The sequence below is a fragment of the Paramormyrops kingsleyae genome, chromosome 22, assembly GCF_048594095.1.
Source record: "Paramormyrops kingsleyae isolate MSU_618 chromosome 22, PKINGS_0.4, whole genome shotgun sequence".
Taxonomy (NCBI): Eukaryota; Metazoa; Chordata; class Actinopteri; order Osteoglossiformes; family Mormyridae; genus Paramormyrops; species Paramormyrops kingsleyae.
In genome coordinates this window covers 7,789,954-7,807,234 of record NC_132818.1, presented here as the reverse complement: position 1 = coordinate 7,807,234, position 17,281 = coordinate 7,789,954, and the positions used below count along the sequence as shown (strand labels likewise).

The 17,281-nt window shown below is 44.0% G+C and overlaps 1 protein-coding gene across 1 annotated transcript; it reads right to left on the bottom strand.

Annotated features, from left to right (window-relative positions):
* Positions 1-2,736: 2,736 nt before the first annotated feature.
* Positions 2,737-15,675, bottom strand: ldlra (low density lipoprotein receptor a). The gene is made up of 17 exons (XM_023836227.2): positions 15,441-15,675; positions 12,231-12,353; positions 11,874-11,996; positions 11,348-11,725; positions 10,810-10,932; positions 10,593-10,715; positions 10,384-10,503; positions 9,826-9,951; positions 8,594-8,774; positions 8,044-8,271; positions 7,699-7,817; positions 7,433-7,572; positions 6,720-6,861; positions 6,387-6,539; positions 5,524-5,634; positions 5,249-5,412; positions 2,737-5,088 (listed from the first exon to the last, which is right to left on the bottom strand). Exons 1-17 carry the CDS (start codon positions 15,517-15,519, stop codon positions 5,053-5,055), a joined length of 2,469 nt encoding a protein of 822 aa, XP_023691995.1. The 5' UTR covers positions 15,520-15,675; the 3' UTR covers positions 2,737-5,052.
* Between the last annotated feature and the right edge of the window lie 1,606 nt (positions 15,676-17,281).

Sequence of the window (17,281 nt, the reverse complement as noted above, 5' to 3'; positions counted from 1 at the left end):
CATTGGTCCGTTGATCCAGGTGGAACCTGTTTCTCATTGGAGTCTTTCTACATCATATATTTACGGGCATATCTAACAAGAAATTTTAATTAATTTAAGTTTAATCCATTTGCAAAATTGAGAAATGTTGCTTTCCTGTATTGGGAGGATGGATTTAGCTATATTAAGATGAAAGTACTGTAATTTCTTTTTGACTGAGTAAGAGTTCATCAGCTTTCCTGTCCTCTCTGTCATTCCATAAAGTGTCACTTACCAAGACCACACCCTGTCATTTATATATACATAGTGGTGTGATAGCTAGACTCCACCCTCTTCTCATGACACCAGCCAATGGGAAGTGTCAGAATTAGGCCAGGCAGATTGCGTATGCGCTCATATGTATAGTATTTTTGTTTGACTTAAGTGTTTTCCTACAGTGTCTTATCAGCAAGAAAATGTTTTTTGGTAAAGTGACCTAGCATGCATTGGTCTAGCTTTGAATTTGAATTAAATAAAAAAATAATAATTTCTGTCACCTACATACACACACATACATAAACATACATACATATTGACCGAAAAACTGTGTAGGTTGAAGCTTTAGCTTATTATACCTTAAATTTTAAACTTTACATAATAAATATGCTTTCTAACAGCAGGATTAACTCAACAGAAATGATTTGCATTGATGTTTGTAGGTTATCAAAAGTTCCTGATTGTTCTTTAATTTGGAAACTTATATACTGTATACGCAGATTTAACAAAGACTATATATATTTGAAATGTCTGATGCAGCGAACAGAGATCCTAGTAGAAATGTCTTTGGCTTGTCTAGATTTCACAAGCCCCCCTCTAGTGGCTTCAGTAACCTGAAACAAAATCAGTCAGCAAAATAATTGCAACCTCTTACGTAGATGTAGAAATATGCTGCCTTTGCAACTGAATTGTAACCGAGTACTGAAATGATAGGACTTCATACAATAAAACAACTGTACTAGATTTATAGCAAACACAGTGAATTAAAACCATTTCATAACACTTGTCCACTCAAGATTTTGCTTGTCCATCTATGTGTAATTCATCATAATAGGATTATATGAAAATTATATTTCTTAAGATGGAATTTCGGTGTGAAACCGGCAATATGTATATTTTCAATGCATGCAATGAACTTCTGTTCTGCTGCACAGAATCAGTGGTGATCCAGTTAATATTTGAACGGGCCTTTTTCCAAATGATTAACTTCAGAGGCTCGAGCCAAATGCAGGAAACATGGGGTGTTTTTCTGACATGTAACCGGCTGGAATGCTAATCACCTTCAGAGGAATCGACAGGGACTTCCATGGTAATTTTAGCAGCTAGTTGGACGGCTTATTTTCAGTTTTACACCTGTAACAGCTCTGCTTACAGCACTTCCTGATTTCTGCCTATGTTTGCCTTGTAAATCCAATCATAAACAGTCTCCTACATTTCAAAACTTCATTGTTCATTGTTGGTCAGACCAGTACACAGGAAAGTCTTACAGGCTCAAACATACAAAGCATCTACTAGATATATTAATAATGCTGAAGTGAAAATGGATGAATGATTGACTTTCCTTTTATTTCAGCAGTATGATTGCAATGGGGTGATTGGAAACAAATAAAACTGGCTGAGGAGAACAGGATGGATGTCTGGATCTCGATCTACAGCAGAGCACAATGTGGGAAAGATGTCCTGATTCTGGCTGTATATAAAAACACCAAACTAGGGGCCTGTGTTGCCAACCTAGACTGACACAGCCATTTTTAAGTCAATTTTGTTTTGATATTCGTTGATCAAGTGGTATGGGCAAAAACGCTCGAGTGCGGATTGTGGGTGTATGAAAAGACTCACGAGTCTCTGTGTCCCTCCCCTTATTGGTGTTAAATCTGGGTCTTTGGCCTGGAGGAGGTGGGCGTCAGGTGACCACAGAGTCACATGGACGGCTGACCGGCACGGTCTAAGTCCATCAGTAGTCCTTCAGTCCACATGCTCGATTATAACACTATCATGCTGATTATTTCTCACCAAGTACTGTCGAGAAACACATATATCATGCCACCATTGTGACTGCATCACCTGAGGTATATTACTGACTGAAAATTAACCGACAGTCATAAACTTTCAAATTAAAAATATCGGCCAAAAAGGATACTGTTACAGTGGATCTTGGCTTATAAAAATGTTCAGAATATGTAACTTGAGAATTTGTAATTTGAGAGACGACATTACATGCATTCCGAGAAATAGTAAAACATTAATCTAGCATATATAGATGTCACCTGCCCCAGAATAATGTCAATGATCCTCATTGAAAGCCTACTGATGACACACTTGGATCAATCAGTAAACTCTACCTCTCTGTGCAAACAATGACTGTGGGAATGAGGCAGAGATGAAACCCTCGAAGCTCTTCTTCTGATCTATCACTGCAGCCAGACTCGGGTACAATATGGCTGCCAAAATACTTTCCACTGCTACTTTTCAATCAATAAGACTATTTGAGTTATATATCTGGTTCAAGGTAATATTAAAAAACGATCATAATGCATTATGTCAATTAACTGAACACGTTCCTTTTGAGCTTTATTGTATTGAAAAGTGGGTGTGTATATGACACTTATGTCTTGTATTAGATTACTACTGTAGTACAACACAGGAGGATACAAAGCACGTTGGAGCAAAGCTACAATGTACTGCTAGTAGCTGTTAATGAGAAAGACCACCTTAAAAACCTTCCACCTTAAAATTTTTCTTTATTTCCAGAGATCCTTTAACTTACATGCGTGTGATACCGAACCTTACAGATCCTGTAAACTGTGACCAAAAATCACAAACCTTCATGTTGACACCCGTTTAAAATAACATTTTAACAGATTTTAAGCCAGGGTGGAATAACTGTGTATGTGTGTGTGTGTGCATGTGTGTGTGTGTGTGGTATGTCAATCACATCAATACATGAAAGGTTTAAGGGTGATTTCTCATGCAAGAAAGACCCAAATGACATTAAATCAAACTTAACAAAGGGTATGACTCTTGCAATAAATAAAAAAAAACCATTTCGTTATGTACAACATTTAAAATTCAGAAACACACCTACTAACCAAGGTAACAGAGATCTGCAATGGATTGTATTTACATATAAACATATTTACACATATGTATGTCACTGGGAAGCAGCTGGTCTTTGCATTGCTTTAACATGGCTTTGAGGTTCAACCCACTGCCCAGCGATAAATAAGGTGATCAGATACAAAAAGGAGGGAATGGAGACTCTGTGCTTAGTCACACCTCACAGGATCTGGTGACCGTCCACACCAATAGCAGGCCACTATAGCAACAAAACCATATCTATCTATTCGGTATACCGCTGAAGTAGGGATGGACAAAATGATACTTCATGAACCATTTGCTGTATTTTTTGACCCCACTAGATGGTGCTCTCTGTTCAAAAAAGGGCATGAAAAAATACAGCAAATGGTTCATGAAACGCCATTTTGTCCATCACTACGCTGCAATCGTTCTCTTTCGAAGGTATGCTGTCTAAACTATGGACTATAACAAAAACAAGGCAACTCTGACACACTTACCCTGAGGGAGCTATTCTGATTGAGCCGCCAATGGGATCTGACTGATCGTGGGAAGAGGTGCAAGGATTACATACATGTTTCATGGCTTCTCGATTTGCACTATTCTGTGCGTTCAGAAAACCAGGGCTCAGCCTGGAGCACGTCTGAAAAATCGCTGTAATCCCATCGTAATCATAGCAGATGTGTAAAGTGTAAAGGTAAAGCACCTCTAAATAACATTAAACTGCAAGTCATCATTCGTAGGGGAGCAAAGGAAAGGTTACTTGTTTAAATAAGTCTGTTTGAACACTTTCAGCTTAAAGGCTTCTCATTCATGTGTCCGTTCATAGCCTAAGCATCAGCCTACTCCAGTGTTTCCCAACCCGGATCTCAGGGACTCCTAGACAGTCCACGTTTTTGCTCCCTTCCAGACAGTCCATGTTTGAGGGATCCCCCTCAAAAATGTGCACGGTCTGGGGGTCCCCCAGGCCTGGCCTGGCAATCACCGGCCTACTCTGAACCTGAGTTTGTGTCAGTTAAGGCACTAAGAAACAAACGGTGCTGATGGCTGTTTCACTCTCAGTGCATGACATGGCTTAGAAGGCCCTCGAAGGCAGCCACAGGGGGGCTACTCCCAGTCTCCGACGGGTCCCGGTCCCCAATGCACAGTTCAGATTCAGCATAAGAGGTCAGATGGTTACGAAATCCCTGCTCCGTGTCAAGTAAGACATTCAACTACTTGCTCCTTCACTGCAAAAATTCCATTTGGTTCAAATATCATTGTGTATAACCACATACGATATGGAAAAACAACAGTTTCAATTAAATAATATACCATTTCATTTGGTCAAAGAATAAGATGCTTCACCTCAACTAAATGTAGTGCAAATACAATCAATATAAAGGCTGACAATCAATATAAAGCTAAATTATTTACAAAACCTCAAAAATCTATACAATTAAACCACAACATACTCCTTTAGAAGTAACATTCAGTGACTGTAGTCAGGCATTAAGGCCATATTCACACACAAAAAGACAAACTTTCTCCCTAAAAAGTGGCTTTTGCTTTGTTTTTCCGAGAAGATCCTTTCACAGTACTCTCTATCAGTCCTCCCTCACTTATTTACACGTGTGAGGTTTTGGTCACGATTGCCAATAGGGCCCAGATGCCTATGAGCTGCACAGCCATACGTGCAGGGTTACTGTACAGTGACAGGCTTACGTGGGTCTGTTTCCATTCAGAATAATCTCTTCATCCACTTCAGTCTTCCTTCAGAATTTGCGTATCTTTTTAATTTCTTGGTTTAGCTCAAAGGGTTCTCCAAACCTCCTTCTGGAGATTTGGACGGCACAGTGGTTTCAATCTTTTCTTTTTAAATCCCAATAGTCAGTGAGCAGCATATCAAAAAAGGCCTTCACCCATTTTCGCTGTTTCCCTTTTTGTCGGTCTCGCTAAGCCCTGTAAACGCTGAGTTGCAGGTCACGCCATCTCGTCATCGGGGCTTAACATCTGTCGCTGCAGGAATTCAAAGAGTGGAAGAAAAATCGTTAAGATAGTAAAAACCTTTCAACGTCAGGTACAGATTGCCTGGTGCTACCAACAATGTGTCCCTCAGGCAGTCGTGTGGAGGACTGTCACAGTGAAAAGCAAGACGAGCGGGAGATGCTGCTCTCACCGAGGGGTAAGTGTAGCCGTCCGGACTGTGATTCCTGCATATGTGCACCTCATCTTCTGTGGTCTTCTGATAGACTGGGTTTTCAAAGTGGATGCTGTTGGTATTCCTCATCCTCCAGTTCCTCCACACCAGTAAAGCGCCAAAGGACATCAGACACAGGACGGCTGCAAATGTGGGAGGGGCCACATCAAGGGTCAGCGAAACATCCTTGAATCACATGAGTCGTCATTATAAATAAGCTTAATTACGCTGACATGAAGATGCGCTGTACTGACCTATAGGTATCACGAAATACAAAGCAGTCGGGGTGGACTGTGGATGGTCCTGCCTGGCGACAAGCACAGACCCCGTGGTGGGTTCTGCTCTGGTCCCAGGGTCTGAGATTCCTGTTGAGAATGAAACCACAACGATACAACTAAGAGGTGTGTTCTTCAGTCGGACCTTTTTCGTCTCCCAGTAAGATGAAGTTATAAAATTCATAGCAGTTTCCTGTAGATACTTCTAAGAATGTACCTTATATAAGGGTTTTATGTAATATTGCTCCTACAGTCCAAAGCACTATATACCAAAGGCTACCCTCATTATTGGGGGCAAGAGGAACGGATCTATTAAGTGACTGATTGAAATCCGTCCTCGCATCATCCTGTATGACCTTGTATATTGTACCTATGTAGTGGCTACATAGGCATGACTGTATATATTTGCTTATGCAACTGAAAAGTTGTTTCCCCTGGGTCAATTGGCTAGATGACAACAAAATTCTCCCAACAAATTTATTCATATTTTTAAAGCAAAATCCTGGAAAGCAGTGGGTGGACAAACACCACTGTTTTGAGTATTGGATGGGCAGGGCAAAAAAAAATGGTTCAGAAAGATAACCAATGAGATTGTAGAGGAGGTAAGTCCAAGCAATTTCTGACTAAGACATCTGATTGGTTAGTCCTGCCTCCTCTAGTTGCTTGGATCCACCTCCTCTGCAATCTGATTTGTTATGTCTGTGAACCAATCATTTTTTTTCGTTCTGCCCTCAGAACATTTTTGTTTAAATAAAATTCCTACAAGCATAATTGCAGAGCCTGGGACTCAAATGGGCTAGCAGGCTTTCAGCCACTGCTTGACCGGCTGCTTTGTTGCCTACCTGTCAAGCACTTCCTCATGTCTGGGCCCAGCGTCATGTGATCAGGGCAGGCACAGGTGTACTTGGGTGAGTGACTGTTAACCTGAGGAGCAGGCAGGCACAGGAACTCGCAGCCTCCGTTGGAAATATTACTTGCCTCACACCAGTTCTTGCCTAAGGGATAAAAATATGAGATCAGCCATTTTCCTCTCTCTGCTTAATTAATAATTAATACTCCTGACAGCTGGTGTAACATAGGTGACTTATTTTCCTTTTGTTAAAAAATGATTTCCTTTGCATACGAGGTACTGGTGTATGATTTCAGTACACTAAGACTCATCTAAGGTTCCATACCGATGGGCTGCTTGAGGTTGTGAAACAGCACAATGTCCTCGGGGGAGGCCAAGTCCTGTGCCAGAAGGGTGATGTCACTTCCTGTCTGGCGATTGGCGCTCAGGATGGCATTGTTGCCGACATCAGTCCAGAACACTTTCTCCTGCAGAACATAACAACCATGTCATACAACATACAATTAAAGAGTCCAAAGATAATGAAGTCATACTCAAAGAACTCAGAGAGATGTCTTGAGGTGTACAAACATTAAGTAGTTTTAGGTCTATTTGGACTGAATAATGCGCCTGAAGTCAAAAATCCCCCACCTGACCCTGTAAGGACTAGGGTTGGGTACCGAAAACCGGTATGTACCGGACCGAAACAAAACACGAATTTCGGTGCCACTTCGATGCCTGAACTGTCGATTGAAATATTTGTTCTCTGGGGCTATGATGACACAGTTGTAATAAGCATAAGATTAATCAACACACACGTGACATAACATATATTGTTCAATTTTAAGCATTCAATTTTTTGTTCAATAAAAATGTATTCTTGAGTCATCCACCTTCATTTTGTGGCTTTTGTAAAGTATCGGTTCAGGCACCGTTTTGGCACCGGTACCGTTTTAAAAGTATCGATTTGGCACCGGTATCGAAAAAACCCCAAACGATACCCAACCCTAGTAAGGACACAGGTTTGTACTCTGTACAGATCCCTTATGGTGCACCCACCTCAAAAACAGCCAGAGAAAGTGGGTGGGCCAGTTTCTGTTCGTCGATGATGAGAGTCCGACGGCCCCCACCCTGGACATCGATGCTGGAGAGGGTGTGCAGCTTGGAGTCCACCCAGTAGAGCCTGTGGTTTAGCATGTCTGATGGGGGATAAAGAAGCAAGACAAACTGGTCAAACAAATCCAAGAGACTTAACCTGCAACTGTTTGACCGTCTGCTTAGGATGGGGATCTAGCTGACCACCCGTGACATGGTGCAGCTCTTACCAAGGGTGATGCCGTTGGGCCACACGATATTGTCCGTCACCAGAGCATGCCGGTCGGCACCATTCAACCCTCCTTTCTCGATCTTAGCTGGGTTTCCCCAGTCAGTCCAGTACATGAAACTGAGGGGGAAAGCAAGTCAAAACCTCTGAATCAAAACACTGAGTCAAAACCACTGAATCAAAACCGAGTCAGAATCAGTGAGTCCTCGTCTTCCCCTTCTTAGCTCAACGGCTCCTACTCACAAAGGATTACAAACTAAAATCCAAATTAAAGGGCAAATGATAGTCATGGTCCTTTAATGGATTCCGGCCACCTCTTGTCTGCCACCTTCAAATCAGTGCTTACTTGTGACGAGGGTCGACCACAATGGCACGAGGCTTCATGAGACCCTCTTTGATCAGCGTCTTGCGCCGAGCCCCGTCGGACGTCGCCACGGTGATGGTGCCGTAAATGCTGTCGGTCCAGTACAGGTGTCCGTGAACCCAGTCGACAGCGAGGCCCTCCGCGGCCATGATTTGGTCCTGGATTATGGTGCTGTGGTGGGAGGCGTTGCCAGCCTTGTCCATGTGGGAGCTTTGGAAAGCCGGGAGCGCAGAGATTAGAGCGAGGACAGGGGACAGGTGGCATGACCGCCAGTTTTCCTTGGAAAGCAATCCTCTATGCAGTTCCAGCTGCTAGTTAATCATTAGCGATTTCTTTAGCCAAGCACCAAAAATTCGGCATTTCCTTAACGGATTTCCCATTATAATAAATTACGAATTATAATAGACGTCTGATGTATCAAAATGATGGAAAGAATCACATACAAATTAGGTAACATCAAACAAATCATAATAAATTGCAGTTGTCATGGAAACGAGGGGAATGGGCTGGGAGGCAGGGGAAAGGGTCTCACCTGTAGATCTTCTTCTGGGAGAGATCTGACCAATAGACCTTCTTGGTGGGGATGTCCATGTCCAGCGCCACCACGTTCTTCAGGCTGGGGATGACGCGCGTGTACTCGCTGCGGTCCAGCGTCATCTTCCTCACCTCATGCCGGTTGGTGAACAGCAGGTATGCCACGGTACCTGCGCGATCTTGGGGGGACACACACCGCTTGCTGATTGGACTAAACATACCCACATACCGCTAAGAATACAACCCAGGACTACGTTATAGTACCGGTACTAGTAGTTCTACAGTATAAAATCTTTCCACATACAGAAAGTCTTGGGATGCTTGCTTACGTCAGTAAAAATATCGAAAATGTAATGGTTGTATAACAGAAATCATTACATTATTCATGTGTTTACAAAATGTTTATATATAACCTTAGAAACAACCAGTTGTTTTAAGTCAGTGGTGGCCAATCTTATCCGCAAAGGGCCGGTGTGTATGCAGGTTTTTGGGATAACCTTTAGGTCAGCTGTTCAAACCCAGGTGTGAGGACTCCTCAGCCAATCAGTCCTTTAATTAGTAATATAATTAGGGAGCTGCAGCAAAAACCCGCACACACACCGGCCCTTTCTGGATAAGATTGGCCACCCCTGTTTTAAGTAAAACATTCATTTCAAGTAGTAATAAACCGAAACCCAAATCATTGACAATAATCACTGGGTGCTTTTTAATTAGTAACACCTTTACAGTAACATAAAACACCAGACATTCATGCTCTGTATCACTTTCACAGCCAGGGTTGATAATTGCAATAACAAAATGGTAAGAACAGAATTGAATGAGTCAGTGAAATAAATTATGATGCTTAATAAAAAGAAAATGTCCATGCAGAAGATATGTGCGGGTATGTTAAATATTGCTTGTCAATGGACTTTTGTTACGAAACCTATAAATTCGCAACAACTTCAGATAGTTACGCAAGCGTGCCAAAGACTTTCTGTGAGCACTGAATTTGTGTAAAAGTTTGGGCGTGTGTTAGCAAATTAATAGAAAATTGTTAACGGAAACTTCAGGGAGTGGTTTTACTTATTAAGAGCAGTTTTGTTGCCAGTTACGGGTGTGTTTTGCTGTCCATGGGGGCTGACGGAGAGGGCTGACGGAGGGGGTGACGGAGGGGGTGACGGAGAGGGCTGACGGAGGGGGTGACGGAGGGGGTGACGGAGGGGGGTGACGGAGGGGGCTGATGCTCACCCACAGCCTTGCAGGCCCTGCTCTTTAGCTCCAGCAGGTAGCCGTCCTCGCACTCGCACTTGTAACCACCCGCCGTGTTGACGCAGATCTGGCTGCAGGTGTCGGGGTTGGCACACTCGTCGATGTCTGTGGGGGTCAAAGGAGGGGGGGACCACAGTGAGCTGCCAGATATACTGCTGAGTCACAGGAGAGACGCATCCTGGGGGCGTTATGGGACACAGTCCGGCGAACGGAGCCTAACCCCACTACGGCAAACAAGTGTGCGGACAGAGCACTTTGCAGTCCAAAGTCTGGTGGGATTCTTCTCTCAGATATTTAATTTAATTCTAGAGCTGACCAGTTGTTGTGGCTGAAGTAGAGAACTGCTCTGACAGCACAAAGATCTGGGTCTGAATCCCAGAAAGCACAGAAATTGTAGCCTTTCCCTCTGCTTTAAGTTCCTTTGGATAAAAGTGTCAAATAAATAATTTATTTCTACTGCCTTCTATAACGAACTATCAGATTAACACCTCAGATAACCAAACTCCACCAAATCGCAAGTCAGCTCAACTCCTTTACCTTCACAGCGATTCTGTTCCTTCAGGGAGAACCCAGATGGGCAAAGGCACTCGAAACCGATCTTCAGGTCGTTACAGGTGTGAGAGCAGCCTCCATTGTTGGTCAGGCACTCATTGGTGTCTGTAGGGGAGGGAGTAAGCTAGTTACGGGGGTGGTCAGTCTGTGTTTTTGGGTGGAGAGGCCCGCTTCCTCAGCCTCGCCTTACTTACTGCAGTCCTGGAAGGGCTCGTCAGAGAAATCCCTGCAGTCGGGCTTGTTGTCACATAGCTTGTCCATGCTGATGCACTCGCCGCTGCGGCACCGGAAGTGGGTGGGGCCCTCGCACTTGGTCACTGCAGCGGGACATCGGCGGCACATTAGGGGGGGGGGAGTGGGCAGAGACGGGCCAGGAGGATGACGGGCGCAGGACATGAGGGTGGCACTCACCGTTGACACAACTCTGCTCATCGCTCATGTCTTTGCAGTCGTAGTGGCGATCGCACTGGCGGTTACCATGGATACAGGATCCGTCGCCGCACTGGAACTCGTCGGGGCGGCATGTGGATTGGACTGCGGGCGGGACAGCGAGTCGGACATGCAGCTTACACACATGCTGTTTCTCGACATGTCTATGGAAATGTTGTTTACGGACATGCTGTTTACAGTAAAGTTATTTACCAATATGCTGTTTACGGGAATATTGTTTACAGATATGATTTTTACAAACATGCTAGCCTATCAAACAACAATAAACTGCATATCAAATGTAATGCAAAAGAGTACGGAGAAAGGTGGCCTGCCTTTCACTCAACTCTTAATTGCATGTCTTGATTGCTTTATTAACTATTTACCGTAATAAAAATCAGGCACTAATTGAAAGGCGTAATAATATCTGCAGGCTGCACTTCCTGAGGGATAAAAGGGGGTTTTCAGTTGGCCCTTTCAGCTTCCTGGCGCTGCAGCGGGAACAGAAGGGCGGACTTACCGCATCCTTTCTCGTCGGAGCCATCCTGGCAGTCGGGGCTGCCATCGCATCTCCACATGCTGTGGATGCAGTCCCCGCTGTCGCAGCGGAAGTCGTCAGGCCGGCAGGAGGCAGCCTCCTTCCCCGGCTGGCTCCCGGCGCAGGTCTGCGGCCACTCGTCGGAGCCGTCGGCGCAGTCGGCGTCGCCGTCGCAGGCCCACAGCTGCGGCACGCACACGGAGTTGTTGCACTGGAAGGCGTTGCTGCTGCACGTGGCGGGACGGCAGGAGGCCTCGTCGCTGCCGTCGGCGCAGTCCTGGTCCTCATCGCACACGAACACCAGCGACACACACTGGCCGTCGCCGCAGCGGAACTCGTCCTGCGTGCAGTTGACGGGCGCTGGAGAGAGGCAGCCATTGGCGGGGTCAGTTGGGGGAGGGGCTTCTGGCTTTTTTCGTTTTTTTTTTTTCTTTACAAACTCAGGGCCGGTTTAAATGGAGAGGAGCGTACAAGTGGGAACAGGGGGAGGAACAGGAAGCCGGCTCACCGCAGTTTTCTTCATCTGCACCATTCTCGCAGTCAGATATGCTGTTACAGCGCCAGGTAAGGGGAATGCACTGGTTCAGTCTCCCCCCACAGCTGAACTCTGAGGGGGAGCAGGTCTTGACCACTGTAATATTGGTAAAGGCAGAAGGACACCATCAGCCACAAGTTAAAATGTGAGACATATGCAGTGGAATATTATCGCTGAACAATCTCACAACAGCGTTACCGTTTCAGGAAGTAAAATCACCATAAAGCAAACACTGATAGGCAGTAATGCTCAGCACTGCTGCTTATGCAGGTGGACATTCACAGTGAACAGGAAGTGCATGTGATTCATTGTGGGGGGGCTTTCACTCACAGCAGTTGGCCGGCAGCTCGTCCGTGCCGTCCCCGCAGTCGTCCATGTCGTCGCAGACCCACTTTGTCGTGATGCACTTCCCATTATCGCACTGGAACTGCCTCACCCCGCATGTCGCCGCCCCTGTGGACAGAGGGCAAAACACATGCCTTAGCCACGCCTCCCCTGTGATATGTCACTAATGACACTAATCAATGTCACTAATTCCATTGTACAGATATGAGAAATCCGCCAAGTGTGTTCATACCACCTGAAATATGATTAACCCCTGAATACTGAATAAAACAATAGCTGATCTACAGCCATAATCACACCCAAATGCACCCATCAGGTGGAAGAATACATAAAGCCATAAACTAACAGCTCTTTTTCATTTAGAAATGCAATGTGGCCATAGATAAAGAAGAGGAAACAGCAGTGAGTCACTGATTAACGAGGCACTGAAGCACTGGCAATAAACTGCATATGCAAAGGAGGTAGTCGGAGTTCACATCCTCATTCAGTAAAGCCGGAGCTCACATCCTCTCACATCCCCGCTGGTCACATCACACCACCCCGCGCAGAAAAAGTAAAAAAAAAAATACCACATTTTTTTCCAAGGACAGAATTATCATAAGTAAAGAAAAAACAAGTTTTTACCTGTGATCAGGGGACAAATTAGGGTTAGGTGGCACACTTACGAAATGCGGAATCTTTGAGCCTTGGTACGGTGCATTTGTGGAGGGGAATGAAGTTACTTTTACAACCCTCTCTTTCACATCTGCCCCAAAAGCACTTACAGATGTACACAGTGAACAAAACCTGGCAGACACTGCACTCACTGAGATGACCTCATCGTCCATTCATATGCGTCTTTAAGTCCTGAAACCGGCCGGCAGGAGAAGCGAGAAAGGCTGGAGTGAAGCTATTTCATTTTCATCTGACTATTTGCAACACTGCTTCATCAGAAAGCCATGCCGACAGAAGTCGAAAAGTCCCAGACTAATTAAACCACAACAGTCAATTCAACAGAGACACGGCTAATGAGCTTTCTGTGTTCATTAAGTAACCAGCCAATGCTTTAATTTCTGTAATAGACCAGATGCGATGAAACACATTAAGAAAGACACCGCAGTCATGTTCAGCCCCAAGGCGAACAGAGCACTGCAAGTACACCAGAATCACACCTTGTTTAATACAAGTTTAATCGCAAGTATTTAACGTGATTCTCCTAAAAAGGACCTAATAAGTGTTATCCTATATACAAGCGGAGGGAAGACGCAAGATGGGGAATAGCATTTTGAGGTTTGTCTGACTCACTGCTCAGCAGAAGCTATTTACAGTGTAACAGAGAAATCCGAGCCGTTGCCTCACGCCCTTCTTAAGAGACAAACTCCAACGTTGGCCATCAGATGCTCAGGAGTCATTCACACTAGTATTGAGAAAATGCCTTTGGGCCCATGATGCAATCCTCTAACCGCTTATCCATCAGTGAACTATGAGCCAATTCCAACCCAGGGGGGGTAACAAGCTGGTACTGTTGCATGTTCTCCAGCGGGTGTGACTCTCAATTGCCAGCTCAGCCCTCTCTCGACTGAGGCGGACTTCCACACCTTTCTGCGACTGGTGCCCCGGCACCCCTTCTGGATCATGGACTATCTGACCAACAGGTGACAATCTGTGAGTGTCCAGCACTGGGCCTGAGAAGGTGGTGATCAGCACTGTAGCGCCTCTGGAAACCGATCCCCCTTCCAGTTCACCCTCTACATGATAGACTTGCAGCACAACACCCTGTTACCTAGAGAAGTTCTCAGATCGCTCCATCATAGGGTGGATCAATAATGATCAGAGTAGTGCAGTGCACCTGTAACTCAGCAGCAGTAAGACAGGTCCAATTTAAACAACAGCCTGGACTGGTCAGATAACACAGGGATCCGGTCTTCTGGGGTGTGCAAAAAGCTGCTCGTAATATTTTTACCAGCGAATAATGGCCACTGTTGGGTCATGAATTATTCTGCTGGTCCCCTAAGAGGCGCTACTACGGATCACAAGACCACCCAATCACGTGCCAGGACAGCACTTAAAGATGGGAAATATCACCCATTAAACCCTATATGAATGCATCTCGCCACCAAATGTACATTACAGGTATTTCTATACAACCAAATACATCATTGCAGTATGTATACTGCCTTCACACTTTGCCTTGTGTCTGTATGCAGACATTATCTCTCTTTGCTTCTGTATGCAGTTGAATTTCCCCTTGGGACCAATAAAGCACATCTGCTTTTCAGAATAGCAGAAGCTCAGTTCATAGCAAGTTTACTTTCCTGACCACAGTTAATTGCGATATTTAGCATTTCCATTTAAAAGGCAGAACGCTAAGCTAAGTACACGCATTAATAATAAAAAAAATTCAACCACCAAAATCATGAATATCGCGAATATCAACCACCTGTTCAGATACGTGTAAGACAGGGAGATTCCTGTTTCCGGAACTATGCACCACATTACCGAGAGCAGGGCGTGCCCCGCGCAGGCTGACAGCCAGCCACCGGCCCCGCCTGCGTCACGAACGCTCCTCTCTGTGATTGGCTGTCCCGCCTCACGTTACTCCCAGGAAAACCCGTAATCATTCAGACAAGAAGAACCGTACAGCCCTTGAAATGCATACCGGTGATTTTAAGAATGTTTATGCAACCTACATTCCTTCTTATAATTATACTACAACTGATACATCTTTAAATAAATTACTGTTTAACGCCTGAGGGAAAATACAATTGACCATTTATTTAAATACCTATCCACACATAGTTTTGCCTTGGTCAGCTCAGTTGATTTGTACAGAAAGACACTTATATAAATTTAACATATCTTAAATACAACCCACTACATCGGCAATGTACTAACATGTGAAGCACGTTATTGACGCGTTTTAAATTAAAAATTAAAATTAAATTATATTAAAACATATACCTAATTTGTATTGTATTGAAAAACCTATTGGTCAAAATAATATATTGCATATGACAAACGCTGAACGTTATAATGTGACAGTAAAACAAAACTTTTTAAGTTACAAAGTACAGCCGCTTATGCTAAAGCCAGCACTAAGCCACTACATATTATGCGGTCCGTTATTTTATCTCTTTAACTCAGTTATAGAAATAAATCCATGCTTAACTGGCAAATCAATTATTTTAAAAGTAAAAAAAAAAATAATCAACTCACCTGCATGACAGACATAGCAAACCAGGATGATCAATAAAAATACCAGGTCATTTTTTCCAAGACGTGTAGTTAACATCATCTCTGCTGTAGATTTCACTTTTCAAGTCAATAGCAGCTTTTACAGCCCCGTAGGGAGGATAAACTTGCTATATGACGCAAAGGCACTGAAAACGGGTGAGTCCCTGTACCGTGGACGAGGATGCTAACTGTAATAGAGAAGTAAGGCGGAATATGACAATTTGAGCGTGGCCGGGGAGGGAGGCGTGTCCAGCGAGTGGTGTGATATTTTAAATGCGCTGCCACAGCCTTTCTGCGACCTTCTCTGGTACTACTCTCAGCCGAGGGCGTGGTTTGCCGAGCGCACGATATTACACATGCATTTCAATGCCGAAACTCCGCCTAGCTTTCCATTCCAGTAAGGAACACAATGATAACCGAAGGATTTGTATGATTCATGATGGGGGTAGAGTGCAGCATCATGCAAAAAATGCGAATTTACAAAATACGTTTTGGGAAAGACATTTTTGGTGAAGTCATGTATTTCACAAATATGCTTTGATAAAACGCTTCTATATCCGCGGAAGATTTCTAGATGTTTCCTTCGCGTTAAGGGGGGTTTGCATCCTCTCCCGTGTGAGTAGCTGGGGTCCCTACTTATGACGCGGATTCCTGTAACAGGGTGTGTGTGTGTGTGTGTGTGTGTGTGTGTGTGTGTGTGTGTGTATATATATATATATATATATATATATATATATATATATATATATATAGCAAGCTTGCAGTAAATAGCGCGTAAGTGCGTTAGAGTTACTGACAGCCTTACGTAACTAAATCGACACCTTACATGCAGTCAGAACTAGATGAAAATCGGGATTCAAATCCTTGTTTTTCATTTCCATGGGAACAAACTCTACTCTTAGACTTGCATGCGTCAAAGAATGTTACACGTTAAAGGGTACGTGTATATGTAATTTTGCAGTTTGGTTATGTAATACCGTAGGGCCTGCATAAAACGCATGTACTAAGTTGTAAAGTCCAATGACACATTACTTTTGCAAGAAAGCTGACATGTTAGGCCTGTCGTACAAAACTGAATTAAAATCTTTCCTGCATGTAAAACAATACATCAATCTATCCTTCCCTGCTTCTAATCTTCTCCTAATCACTTTTATTGATCAGGGGCAAAATTATAAACTCAAGGTCTTATAAAATTATTGCCTTCAAATATCCATAGAGGCTAATGTAGACAGATGTCTTCCGCCAGAGGGGAAAAACATACAGAACGAAGATCAGAACACTAGCCTTGAACCAGGATGCCAGTACAAGCGTCACCGTGATATCAAATCTTTAAACAAGGCCATAGATATTTCTTAAACTGGTTACCTGGAGTCTGTGTCTGTGCAGATACTCTCACGCAGCAGGAAGTGTTAGTGCAAAAGTACAGGAGAGATACACATTTAATCAAACGAGATGTGAAAATCCATTCAAAGACGTGGTTTAAATTTTTCACGAGACACTGCTTATTGCTGATGGATAATGGGCATGAATAATGTATTGCGAGCCAGTGTGTGTTTTCCCGACTTGAGAACCACCTCTCAGCCATTTGGACTCATTCAAAAATCATTACTCTACCTGCTCACACATTATTTTTGCTCTGATGTTTACCATCATCCTGTCCAGGGGGTACCCCAATCTTGTGCCCTGCGTTGCCTGGGGAAGTCTATAGACCCCCCCCCCCCAAACCCAGACCAAGAGAAGCGGTTAAAAGATGGATGGATGGATGGAATGTTGACCTTTGTCGAAAAGATTGATGTGTCATGCAGAGCCAGTAACGTTGCCCT